The following is a 13,731-nucleotide window of genomic DNA, read 5'->3' as shown; positions in this document are numbered from 1 at the left end:
CTTTGTTGTGGATTTCATTGAATTGAATGCATTCACTAACGGCTACTCGAGCACACGGGCCGTATCACAGAATTTCTCACCACTGCTGTGACGGTAGTGTTTGCACTACGCGTGCCAAATAGGTGACGCCAAATCATGAGGATATCGCAACAAGCTGGGCAGGCAATCCACCTCCATATCTGTCCCACGTAAAAATGAAAATATTTTTTTACTTATCCCATCAGCCATACAGCCTTCTATGAGTACATATTTCAACACTTGAATCAACACAAGCAAACTCCAGACCAGTGTCTATTCATTGTCCCATCAGCAGGTCAGGCTTGTACCAATGCTGATGAACTGGCAGATGTTTATGGGCAAGGACCCTCTTTGGGTCCTATTTCGATACAATGCTGTATAATATACAATTCTACATAAGTGGGCAATGGCCCTTTAGAAAGAATTGTAGACCACCGATATACCAAACTGCCAATGTCGTTGAACCTGCAATACGCATTGGCCTTTGTGCTGATGCACTGGATTGGGCTGCGGTGTCGGGGTTGAGTGCCGGAATGAGTGGTACACCCTGGGCATGTCAAGGTTGTGAATCCTGGAACTCGCGAGATGCTGGTGGCAGCGCCGTGCATCCAATTCTGTGGGCACCTGGGTTGTCCAGGTCAACAAAAAGATGGTTGGCAACACCAGCTCTCATCCCCGCTGCGGTATACTGTACTAGATTTGCTTTTGTCGACCAAGCTCACTCTTGCAAAGGCACCTTGTCACTTGAGTTATTCTCGCTTCCTAGGCGTTTATTGTTAAAGCATGTGCTCGCATCCGATTCACATGTCTCTAGCAAGACACCCTCATCAAATCGAGTGGCACAAAACATGGGCTGACGGAGGAGGTGCGGGCACCCACGTTGATTTTGTCATCGAAGTGGTGTCATAAGCTTGAGACTTGGGTGCTGCTGCAGCCATGTCAATGAGGAACTTCGCCGTTGGGTACAGAGTTGAAACCACTGGGTGAAAAGCAAGGGACTGCCACGCGTGCTCCTCGGTGCGAAGGAGGATGAAGATTTGTGATGGAGCTCCCGGTTGCTTCGGAGCGCCTCACGCGATGAGACGTAAATTAATTAAAGGCGTGATTCTACAAACGGGTCAGAGACGTGAGGTGGAATACAAAACAATCACCCGCCAATGTTTGCTATACCAGAGGTGTCACTAGCGGAGATACTATGGGCGTCACTGTGTAGAGGCGCCGCTACGTCACGTGTGAGGTTCCCCGCCCCTCGTCCCCCTGCCCCCGTCTCCTCGCACACGTGACCGCGTCGTGTCCAATGGGAGCGCCTCACGTCACCGGCGAGGGAAGGCGGCGGCGCGGGGTGGAGAGCCGAGGGGAGAGGAGACGGAGACGGGAAGGAGGAGACGGCGGAGAGGAAGGAGAGCAGACAGGCGAGCCGTGAGTGCTGGGAAGGACGGGGTGTGGTGTCGGGTTCCGAGGAGCGCGTAGGCGCGCGCCTCAGCTGTGAGGGGATCCACAGTGACGCGTGAGACCACCAACCGCACCATCAACCCCACATCGGACCCTCGCTGTCACTACAAAGACAAATCACCACCACCATCGTCAAAGTGACATATCGACGTCCTCACCCTATCGACGTAGTATCACCCTATCGACGTAGTATCACCACCACCATGATAACCGTGGGGGCGGCGTGCCTGCGGCGGCCCTGCTTGTGGGGAGTTCGCTCAGCGCCGCGCTGTGTTGACCCGCGAGGCGTTGAAGGCGCCACGTCTCATTTTTGTCACAAGGTTGGGTTAGGGGGGGGGGTTATCACCGTTACGGACGAGGCTGAATCGTGCCCTCTGAGGCGCGCTCACCTCTCTGAACAAATCAACTCCTCTCCGGGGACGCTCCACCACGACCCGCGATGAACCGAGCCGCGACAGCCCACCGCCCAGGTAGCCCCCCGTTCCACCGCCGAGGTAGCCCCCCTCCGCCCAGGTAGCCCCCCATCCACCGCCCAGGTAGCCCCCCCCTCTACCGCCCAGGTAGCCCCCCCCTCTACCGCCCAGGTAGCCTTCCCCACCGCCCAGGTCGCCCCTCCTCCACCGCCCAGGTAGCCCCCCCCCCCCCACCGCCCAGGTCGCCCCCCCTCCACCGCCCAGGTCGCCCCCCCTCCTCCGCCCAGGTAGCCTCCCCCCCCACCCAGGTAGCCTCCCCCACCGCCCAGGTAGCCCCACCGTCCAGGTAGCTTCCCTCCACCATCCAGGTAGCCTCCCCCAGCGCTCAGGTTGAGGTCAGAAATGTTTGCAAGGCTCTCCAATTCCGGGTTGTTTTCCCCGATTCCTCACCATTACAGGAGGCGGTGAATTATTGTAACGCGGATCATTGTATATGTGGGGGCCGGCGTCCACCCCACTGCTTTCGTCGGGCAGGTGGGGCGCGATGTCCACCCCCTCCACTCCCTCCTCCACTCCCTCCTCCACCACGTCAATCGGCCCCTGCCGGGTTCCTGCCAACCGGGTGTTCGGCCCCCCCGCGTTAGCGCCTCCTCTGAGGGAGATCGCTAACTTGCTGGCTCACCGCCGCACGGGGTTACTCCACACGCACCCGTACACCAACGTTAATACTACAGCAGCGGCAAGCATGCGCACGCCCCTGCCGGCGATCAGACTCTAATATGCGTCCGCACAAAGACTAGCATCAAACGGCTGCATGAATACGCGCGCCGGCGAGTGGGTATTCGCTACCCCGCACCCGCGCTAAGACTCGCTTTAAAGCGTCTGCGCAAACACGCACACTTGAATCACAAATACTGTGCTGAAGCTCTGTGCTAATGTCTTTATTCGCGGGGCAAAAACTCTGCACTGCCCGGAGGAAATATTCTACGAGCAGAGCCTATCCTATCACTATCCAATTCCCCAGATACTCACGCGCCCTGTTACATACCTCGCAGCCATTCTCATGGCGTCGCACGGACGCGGTGGAGGGACGGAGATGGGAGAGAACCTTGCCTATCGCTGTCTCGTGGCGGCACTCGCTGGCGTCTCATGGACGCTGCAAGCGGCTCGAAGAGGCAGGCTGGCAGGGAGTCAGTCTGGGTCACCAAGCGGGTGGAGATCAGAACTCCCTTAACTTTTTTCGGCTCCCCTTATGCCCTGTGATTTAAAAAATCCAGGGTTACATTATGTCATCCTGCGCAGCCAATCATGCACCTACCTTTTGATTTTCAAACGTTTTTCTGCCCTTACCTGGAGCATTACGCTGAGCTATTTTTCGGCCCATTATCTCTGCGCCCGTGTTCATTAACCCCTGACTCAGCCGGTTTAATCTGGGAGGCCACCCGGCTGGCGAATACACACCCGCGAGTGTGCCTTAGGATATCCCCCTGACATCATCGTCTGTGCTGCTTGCTTAATATTTCACCCTGGCCCCTCCCCGGTGCTGTGAGTGACTGATTGTGGCTGGCCCGGTGAACTTTTGTGCGCCATACAATTTTATGCCCTAGGGGCCCTTCGGATGAAAACCCGTGGTGCCAGGCGATCTCCCGCTGGGACACTACGTGTGTGTGTGCGGCGTGTGTGCGTTCAGGGCGGGGGTAGGGGGGGAATCGCGGCGCTTGCGGAGTGGCTCCGCGGTCGTGGCACCACATATTCCTGTGTTGTGTGGTTGACTGCTTCGTGTGTACAGGACTGAAGCGCTCTATTTAGCTGGGTAGCTCTTGTCGTGTTGTTGCAGTGGATGAGGACCATCGATGAAGAGCATGGCGAATTCAGCAGCAGCTTCAAGGAGCTATTGGCTCTTCAGTGCCGCCTAGAGATTGGAACATAACTTAATACCATTATGTGCGTTAAGCTGAAATGTACAAACCGTTAACTACTAAGCTATAATATACATTTTTAACATTACTCTTTTAACGAACGGCCGAAGCGTGACATCTAATGCAGATAAACTCGTGCTAAGCGACAGGTGGCGTGTGCCATGGAATGTTTTTTACTCGTCGGCAAAACAGGAAAACGCCCGGTTAATAAGTGCAGGTGAGAACCCTCGATATATATGAAAGTACAAGCTGTTGAGTGATACCAGCTGTCAGTCGAGGAGGTGGCACACCGCCCAGATACTGAATGTCAAAGAGCGCACGCGCCTCCCAGCGTCTCTGCAGTGAAGAATTTCCGCCGAGTTTCTTCAACAAGAGCTGAAAGTCATGAAGCTGAAGCAGCGCGTGGCTTTGCTGGCCATCCTGCTGGTGGCCTTTATCCTCACGAAGCTCTTCATACTGGAGAGCTCCGATCCCTCTGCCGACTTCCCCTGGGCCAACCCTCAAGACCTGCAAAGCTTCCGCCGCTTCCTGCAGAGAGGGGCGGCTGTGGACATGCACGCCACCCTGCCCAGCCCGCTGCACTCGCCATGGGAGGTACGACTTTCCCGCGGGCCTGCCGAGTCACGTCCACGAGCGATGGATAAAATGTAACCCGGCTTACTCTTGCAATTGAGACTATATGCTGGCCTCTTTGAGTTCTCACTTGTGTCTGGGACGGCATCTGCCCATGTGTCGGTAGACGTTGGGGTTCTACTCGGTACGATTTGAAAGAGCGCGCTACAATTCTAGGAGCACGTTTACCCACCACTCGGTCATTATTTGCAAGTGCGTTTTGTGAGAGCTCTTTAAAAATGAAGTTCATATTATTGTGCTTGCTGGAGACTGTTCTCTGAATATAAATATAATTCTCTTGTGCGTGTCTGCATTCGAGGTGCATAGTTTCGTATGTGTAGAACTGTATATCCTGTGCTAGCATTTTGTACTCCGGCACTGCATTTGCCATGAAACTCTAACTTCAACGCTGATCTCCTGGCTGACAAATCTATTTAGATTTGAAGTTCGTCACTGAAGGGATCCATACTCTTTGGTTCTTTCGGTAAAGTCATGTAGGTATAATATAAAATATATTAAATCACGACGTTTCGGGCACAACACAAGCGTCCGTCATCAGGTGGGACAACCACAGCAAGAAACAATTGCTGAAGTGGGCAAAATGCTCCTGTAACAAGAGGCTATATAGGTAAGAGAGGGGGAGGAGCAATGGGGGAGAGATAGAGAGGGGGGGGTGTGGGGTTGGGGGAGGGGAGTGCTGCGAGAACGTTTAGAGGATGAGCAGACAAAATAGGGATTGATCTTGTTTAAAGGCAGCCTATCACTAATCTCAGAGAGAATAAGATTGCTCCGATTTGAACTTGATAATTTAGACAAGACTCTCTTACAATCACACTTAATATTAAGAGATAAAATGTCCACTTCTGATTGGGACCATGTAGATAGCATGACCGTCTCCTCTGCTAATTCAATGTCAACCAAATGTAGAGTTAACTTGATAGCTAAATTCAACCTCCTGTCAAAATAGAAGCCAGATCCACATATTAAAAAGTTAGATGTTAACAAGATTGTCATCAATCAGAGTAACATCCCAATTTCCGATAGCCTAAAATCGGTACTAGCTAAATGGTTTAATTTCACAGTCACCCCTAAACATCTCCCAGTGGATGATTTAATCTTCCAGGTCGACGTAGCCCTCAAAGACTTGGGACATCCTGACAGACGTTGCTAGATCTGAAATTGCCACCATCCTTAAAAATGCTAAGAAACCCATTAGTAACATCAGCAAAGACGAGCGCTCTGAACTCGCAAAATTGAAAAAGAGAGATGACAGTCATCCTCTCGGCCGACAAGGGCAGTGCTACTGTCATGAATAAAATCACATACAACAACAAAATCCAGGACCTTCTTAATGATGACAGTTACACCTAAATCAACAAAGATCCTACTAACAGCCTGACTACAAAAAACAACAATATCATTACCAGTTCGACTTATCTAATCGAACCAGTCAAACGGCTCTCCCTAAAACCTTCTGCTACTAGACCACCCAGATGCTATGGTCTTCCATAGAATCCATAAAGAAGGCACTCCACTTCGGCCCATCGTTTCCCCTATCAACTCACCTACCTACAAACTGGCCCGTTTTCTGTCTGATACCTTGCTTCCATTCAGTGGCAAGACTACCTTGGCAGTACATAACTCAGCTCACTTGGTCTCTCTAATCAAGGGCATTTTACTGTCCCTAGATTTTTTTCTCGTCAGCTTTGATGTAGTTTCTCTGTTCACCAAGGTTCCTGTGCCTGACACCTTAGCAATAATTGAAGATTTAGTCCAACAGAGACTGAACCCTGACGTTCCTACTCTGGTTAGGCACTGCCTTACCAACACTTACTTCACCTGGAATGGTACTGTCTACAAACAAAATGAAGGTACCCCCATGGGTTCCCCCTTATCACCAGTGATAGCGAATAATTTCATGGAGAAATTTGAAACGGATGCCATCTAGGCATCCACCCTACGTCCTCCCTTGTGGAAGAGATATGGAGATGACACTTTCGTCATTTGGCCACATGACCTGCCAGCATTGAACCAATTTCTACACCCATCCATCAAATTCACCATGGAAGTGGAGAAGGATAGTACGCTACCATTCCTGGATGTTTTGTTTGAGAAGAGACCTGATGGCTTGTTGGGACACTGTCTACAGGAAAGCCACCCACACAGATTCCTATCTGAAACCTGGTTCCCACCACCATCCGGCACAGAAGAATTCCCTCATCAAAACACTACACCATAGGGCCCACTGTATTTCTGACCAACACCAGCTAGCCAGTGAACTGGAACACGTACACCAGGCCCTCAAGATGAATGGGTACTCGGACCGCATTATTTGCAAAGCTGTTTCTCCAACCATGGAGAGACAACCCTCTGAGACGCCGATCAAAACCATCACGTTACCATACATAGCTGGCGTTCCCAAAAATATTTCCTAAATCTTAAACAAACACAAGATCCAGGTCCGATTTAGTACAGTACACAAAATCCGTGATCTAATCCCATCTGTGAAGGATGTCATTCCTGACATGCAATATCCTGGAGTCTACAAACTAAGTTGCACCTGTGGTGGGTGTTACATTGGGGAAACGAAATGACATATCTCGGACCGTGTTCGCGAGCACAAGTAGATCTGAAACACGGCAGAACTAATACCTCCGCCGTGGCTGACCATGGCTATAACGCTGTGGGCTCTCATGATAGTGTTGATTTCCGAGACCAAGGTACTCTGCAAACCTTAGGGCTACTATCAAAGGTTTGTTCATGAAGCCATACAGATATATAAACATAGACATAACTTCAACCGAGAAGATGGATACAAATTGAGCAATCATTGGAAGGATGTTATTAACCAGGTAAAACCTTAACTGCTTTATCGTGTTGCTTTCATTTCAGCATCTCCAGCTTCTTCAGCCTCCCAATCCCAGCCCCGCTCACTCCACCCCCGGGCATTTTGCCGTGCTCGCCCTTTTATCCCTCTTTTGTCTGCTCATCCTCTAAACGTTCTCGCAGCACTCGCCTCCCCCTACCCCACACCCCTCTCTATCTCTCCCCCCTTGCTCCTCCCCCTCTCTTACCTATATAGCCTCTTGTTACAGCAGCCTTTTGCCCACTTCAATTGTTTCTTGCTGTTGTTGTCCCACCTGATGACGGACGCTTGTGTTGCGCCCGAAACGTCGTGATTTAATATATTTTATACCTACGTAACTTTACCGAAAGAACCAAAGAGTTTGACAAATCTATTCTTTAGTGTTTTTTTTATCTAAGTGGCATTTTCTTGTCTTTGGTACTGCATTTGTGCACTGTTGCATCTTTTGTGCTGTCATACTGTACTCTCTTGGCCTGTATCCTATTTGTCTTGCATCTATTTTTGTCTTTCGCTCGTCCACTCTGTATTAATTCCACATCAGCATCCGTTCTTTGTCCCATAATCCAGTAGTGGTGATGTGTCCTAGGTTTAACAACACACACGTTGTGCAGCATCGCATGTAAAAAAGCTGTCGGCCTTTTCCAGACCACCAGCTCAGAAGAACTGATTGTGTGGCCATGTCATTTAGGCCACCAACTCAAGGATTTGAGATTGTGGCCAACCCACTAGGCAGCGGTGAAACAGAGACACAACTGTTAGACGAGGACTCATCAGTACAGCCCATCATTGGTTGCTGCTGCCATGCTCCTTTTGACCCTCATATAAAGGAGAGAACCTTTACCTTCACACTTTGGGCACCCCATTGACACTTTCCTGAAGGCAACACAAATTCTAAGTGTGTTGCAACGATAAGGTTTTTGTGTCACAACTTACAGATTCGAGTTGGTGGTGTGTCCTTGTGTTGCAGGTGGCCTCACAATGGGTGCTTCCCAGGGAAGTCTATCCAGAGCTGGTTCCAGAGCTGGGAGCCGTACTTCGTGCCATGTCGACGCAGCGCATCGTGAAAGCCGACATCGGATATCGGGGAACGCAGCTGAAGGCCTTGTTTTTGCTTGAGGGAGGGCAGAAGGTGGTCTTCAAACCCAAGAGGTAAGCCTGCTTACATGCTGGAAGTTTTAGACTATTATCAGTCGTGTCAAGAACTTTGTATCGGCCGCTCTGGTTATTTCAGCGGTTGTTTTAACCGTAAAAAACGCACCACAGTTGATGTTGAAGATCGTATGGCGCTACTTACAAGAGTAGGATCATTGTGTGCTGGTGTTATTGTCCAAATTTAACGAATTGCCCGCATATTACTCAATTTAGGATCATACATCACCACCTACTGTAAAAACTTGGCACGACCCTCCTGAAAAGGAGACTTGTTTAGGCTTTCCCGGGCAAACAGGCGGAGTGATGAAGCTGCTTTAGGTCATCTGAATTGTTACATTAAACACCTTCTTCCTCGCCACATTAAATGTCCCATGGACCAAAATATCAAGATGTTTTGTGGTGTCCGGCCCATCTACTCACCCACCTGCTCGCCCACTGACCCACTTGCACACATGTTCTTACTGTCTGGCCCCTCTACTCACCTATCTACTTATTCATCCACCCGCTCACGTTCACGGTTTTCTAGCACATCTACGAAGAACCCACTGCCGGCCACTCTGCAATTAGTCTCAAACTCTCTCCCAGTTCCTGTAAAGATTACAAAGCGTAAGCAAAGCGCCTTCCGTCGCGAGAGCAATTGCGCTATGAGAAGGACTTGAATAACGAATATAATGTTCTCTGTTTATTTTAGGTACAGCCGGGACTATATTGTGGAAGGAGAACCGTATGCAGGCTATGACCGGCACAACGCTGAAGTGGCAGCATTTCACCTGGACAGGCAAGCACGTTACACATGAAGACACATCAGCACAAATACATATAATTACGCCTACAGTTTACAGACCGCAATCAGCGGTGAAAGTTCCACATTCCTTTGGCGGGCACGAGTCTAAAAATAGGACAACCACTCTTTACTTCCCCATAAAGTGGTGTTTATTTTATTAACCCCAGAGTGATGATGGGCTGAGTCAACTCCCAAACCAGGATTTGAACTCGCAACTTTTCAAATGCAAGCCGCTCGCTCTACCACTGAGCCGACCTGGTCAGTTCTGAGTTTGACCAGATTTTCTCGTAACACATTTTAACATCTTGTAGAGTTTCTGTGCGTACACGACAGAGGTTAAATGTATACACACATTTCGTCAGCGGAGTGGATGGTAAAAGGACACGGGACCCGAGCCAGGGTGAACGCGCCTGGAGGCCGTTGGCTTTGCTAATTTTTTTGCACGCACGCAGGATCCTAGGGTTCCGCCGTGCGCCGCTCGTCGTGGGCCGCCACGTGAACCTGCACTCCGAGCTGAGGGCCGTGGCCACCGAGCAGCTGCTCGCCACCTTCCTGGTGCAAGGTGACCCGCGGACGAGCTGGGGGAGGGCCCGCATTCTCGTCGTGACGGGGGAATCGTTTGTGTCGATGATTTAACAGTAAAATAACCTGGGAACAAATAAAAACAAACCCGGTAGAGTTATATGGTATTGCTTGAGGGGCAGTGGTGGAAATGGGCCGGTAGAGGACGCATCTCCGGCATGGCATCTCTCCGGACACCGCACGTGGGCATGATCTGCCCGAGCCGACTTGGTGACAGGGAATTGAAAATTTAACGTTGATGAATCTTTTTTCTATTTCTCCTGTCGCTATGCAGTTGCTTTTGCGCTATTTCTGTTTGTTTCATTTTTGTACTTTATTTATTCCTTGTTTTCGTTTTTTTCATGTCAGTGACCCAGGTCACTCTCGCAAACATGTCTATCCAAGTCACTCTTGAATTCCTACCTGGTTAAACAAATAAACTTGACTTGGTCCCTATCCGTATACTACGGTGTTTCCACACGAGGGACACAGCAGTGAACGTGAACTGCAGGGCGAATGGGTTTTTATAGCGGGAAAAGTCCCACATTCACATTGCAATCGAACCTGACCTGACCTGACCTATTCTAGAAGGATGACATTTATTCTCAAGTGCGGCTATCACACCTAAAATTAACATTCTGTCTCGTGCTGCCATTCCAGGAAACAACACGTGCTTTTACGGGAAGTGCTATTACTGCCGCGAGTCGGAGCCGGCGTGTGCCGATGGTGAGCTGATGGAAGGCTCGGTGACATTGTGGCTGCCCGAGTCCTGGCCCCTGCAGAAGCACCGCCACCCATGGGGGCGCACCTACCGGGAGGGCAAACTGGCCAGGTGACGAAACAATACGCTTTACCCCTTCTTCTCTTGTATGGCATCAGATAAAAGCCAGCGACCGGCACTACAATTGTATGTTCAATGTTTTAAGACATTTAGCTTTTTCCACCAGAACACACGTGTTGTTATTGGGCAGTCATTGTTTGATGCATGACTGATGGTTTGCACCTCGCCGTATTTGCAGCTGGGTGAATGCTTGATCGCTCAATTTATGGAGGAAATATCACCACACGTCGTTCCTCTATATGGTGTTGTTGTTAGGATGCGGTTGAGAGCGGTCCCCACTGCCGTCGGGACAGCAGAGAGATACCCAGGCTGTTCCTTCATTGGGTCTTCATGCGGGTTCTTGTTTGGGACGCCACTCCCCGTGCCCGGCGTTGCTTTGAGTGTCGATGAGCCCCGCATGAGGGCTGCTGCCCTGGTGGTCGCTGCTGTCGAACGTTTAGGTGGGAGTACGACAACAACTACTGCGAGGCGGTGAAGAAGACGCCCCCGTACGACACGGGCCCGCGGCTCCTGGATGTGGTGGACACCGCCATCTTCGACTTCCTCATGGGGAACGCGGACAGGCACCACTATGAGAGCTTCCAGGATGATGGCGGTGCCAGCATGGTCATCTTACTGGACAATGCCAAGAGGTAGGCTCACTGCTCCGGCACACGCCACACGTTTATTTCTTGTGTCCGCTAAGCATGTCTAATTAATATCGCAAAAAAACATTAGTTATGAGTAACACATGTTTCTAAATATGGAGGAAAAAACCGGAGGAACCAGAGAAAAATCCACGCGACGCCGGGGAGAGAACATCCAAACTCCAAATATAGAGCAGACATCAGGGTCAGGATTTAATCCACGACCTCCTGTATACCAGGAGAGGTAGTTAACATCTCGCCAATGCGGCGCCCAAGGAACTAAATAAATAAGCAGACATTAAGCCTTATGGAAAGGAAGCATATTGCCTCCACGTATATTGTCATGTGATCTCCACAATGACACTGATGATAATCTGGATTTGAAGCTTTCGTGACTGCAGAAATCCATACTCTTTGGTTATTTCGGTAAAGTCATGTAGGTAGAAAAAAATAATAGATCACGACGTTTCGATGGCAACACAAGCGACCGTCATCAGGTGAGACAATCACAGCCGGGAAACTGCTGAAACAGTTTCACAGCAGCTATCACAGAAAGTTTCCCTGCTGTGATTGTCTCACCTGATGGCGGTCGCTTGTGTTGCGATCGAAACGTTGTGATGTATTATTTTTTTCTACCTACGTGACTTTACCGAAAGAACCAAAGAGTATGGACACTGATGATAATTTCGTGTTGTGTGTTATACAGTATCGCGTCGAACTAAGAACCATATCTAACAGTGGGTCCTTGCCAATAAACATACGGCAGTTCAACAGCATTGGTTTAAGCCAGCCTGACTACTGATGAGACACGGAATATCAAAACCTATCTGCTGCTGATGAGATGCACTCCGAGAAGGGGGCTGTGTGGAAACCGGCGTGGGAAGCAAGTGGTGTTGCCTGCTTATTCACTTTATTAATTCATATCAGCTCAGTGGATGGCAACTTGATTGTCCCAACATGTGTGTTCAGTACATTGCTGAAGGTATATTTGGCAATCGTTTTTTTTTTAGATAACATTTGAACTGAAAATAAAAACTGTCAATTAAAACTTTAAACTGTGAACTAAAATGTCCTGCTTTCTGGTTTTCACATTTACAGTTTTGGAAACCCTGATCTTGATGAAAGAAGTATTCTTGCCCCGCTTTATCAATGTTGCATGTAAGTATGTATCATAATCTTCTTTGGATCTTTCGGTAAAGCCACGAAGATAGAATAAATAATAAAATCAAAATCACTACGTTTCGATCGCAACACAAGCAATCGTCTTCAGGTCTTTTTGCTTGTGTTGCGATCGAAACGTCGTGATTTTTATTGATTTTTATTTTATTATTTTTTCTATCTACGTGGCTTTACCGAAAGACCCAAAGAATAGAATTATTTCATTTTATTATGTTTTATTTTTATTATTTTATTACTTCCCTTCTACGTGACTTTACCGAAAGAACCAAGAAGATGAATATGAATGCCTGCAGTCACAAAAGCTTTAAGTCAAGATTTATGTATCATAAACTTAACAAAAACTGATATTTGTTTATTTTGTGCAGATATAACATCATTACTATAAGTAGTCCCTCAGTTAACATTATTAATCCGTTCCACAAAAACTACTTTTAACCAAAATTACTGTTAATCGAATATAGGAATTACATTTCTGCCAAAACAGGAAGCATAATATGAACCTCATGGCGGTATCCCCGGGGTACCATAGTACCCCGGCTCTCACATAATGTCCGCGATGCAGTCATTTTTAGTCTGTTAATGGTCGGCGATGCGGCAATCGACTCATCTCAGCGATGCGTTTCGACATCGTGGAGTAGCACTGATTTCGGAATGATTGGTACCCCAGTCGCGGAGTTAAGTACACCCTTGGAAAAAATAGTATTGCTTGTGTTGCAATCGAAATGTCGTGATATTTTTATTATTTTTTTAATCTACGTGGCTTTACCGAAAGACAAGTTCAAGTTCATTTATTAGACATAGCCCTGTGAGCCATTCGGCTCTTGAATCGGGTGCAACCGCAACAAACAAAAAACAAAAACATGAACAAGAAAACATCTTAAAGTGAATATGTGACTAAGTGCAAACAGAAAATCCAAGAAAAGACAGCAAAATATTGCAGAAAAAACACCGTACACCAAGGCTGTGTACAAAAATCCCAGTGGGATGCAAGTCAAACAACAACAACAACCACAAGACAACTTAGATTAAGGCCATCGGTCTTACTCCGTACTACAACAAACAAACGTGGCCAAACCAGTAAACTTTTCGAAATCACCAAAATAAAGCAATGAAACAGTGATCACTCTCTCCACTGCTGCCCTGAGGCAAAGTTGTGCTCCGACCGCTGCTCCACTGGGGGACACCGTGCTCCGTCTACTGCTGCCCTGGGAGAGAGCGGCACACTCTCAACTGCTGCTGCCATGAGATGTCGTGGGCGCTGCACCAGAGCAAGGAGGCTCTACTGCAGTCGTTTAACAAGTGGCTCAA

General features: G+C 48.8%; 1 protein-coding gene across 4 annotated transcripts in view; it reads left to right on the top strand.

Moving 5' to 3' along the window:
* Window positions 1-1,316: 1,316 nt before the first annotated feature.
* The window catches only part of FAM20B (FAM20B glycosaminoglycan xylosylkinase), a 29,912-nt gene continuing 17,497 nt past the window's right edge, over window positions 1,317-13,731 (top strand). For 3 of the 4 annotated variants that reach the window (XM_078603629.1, XM_078603632.1, XM_078603631.1), the window contains exons 1-8: window positions 1,344-1,437; window positions 3,721-4,396; window positions 8,248-8,429; window positions 9,124-9,210; window positions 9,669-9,778; window positions 10,438-10,609; window positions 11,059-11,250; window positions 12,343-12,402. In XM_078603629.1, coding sequence (XP_078459755.1) covers window positions 4,187-4,396; window positions 8,248-8,429; window positions 9,124-9,210; window positions 9,669-9,778; window positions 10,438-10,609; window positions 11,059-11,250; window positions 12,343-12,402 — 1,013 coding nt within the window. In that variant the 5' untranslated portion in view covers window positions 1,344-1,437; window positions 3,721-4,186. Of the gene's footprint in view, window positions 1,438-3,720; window positions 4,397-8,247; window positions 8,430-9,123; window positions 9,211-9,668; window positions 9,779-10,437; window positions 10,610-11,058; window positions 11,251-12,342; window positions 12,403-13,731 lie in introns of all 4 variants that reach the window. The other variant, XM_078603630.1, reaches the window with a different exon arrangement.

This window comes from Lampetra planeri, chromosome 20 (genome assembly GCF_965212315.1).
Source record: "Lampetra planeri chromosome 20, kcLamPlan1.2.h2, whole genome shotgun sequence".
NCBI lineage: Eukaryota > Metazoa > Chordata > Hyperoartia > Petromyzontiformes > Petromyzontidae > Lampetra > Lampetra planeri.
This window is presented reverse-complemented; position numbering and strand designations above follow the sequence as displayed.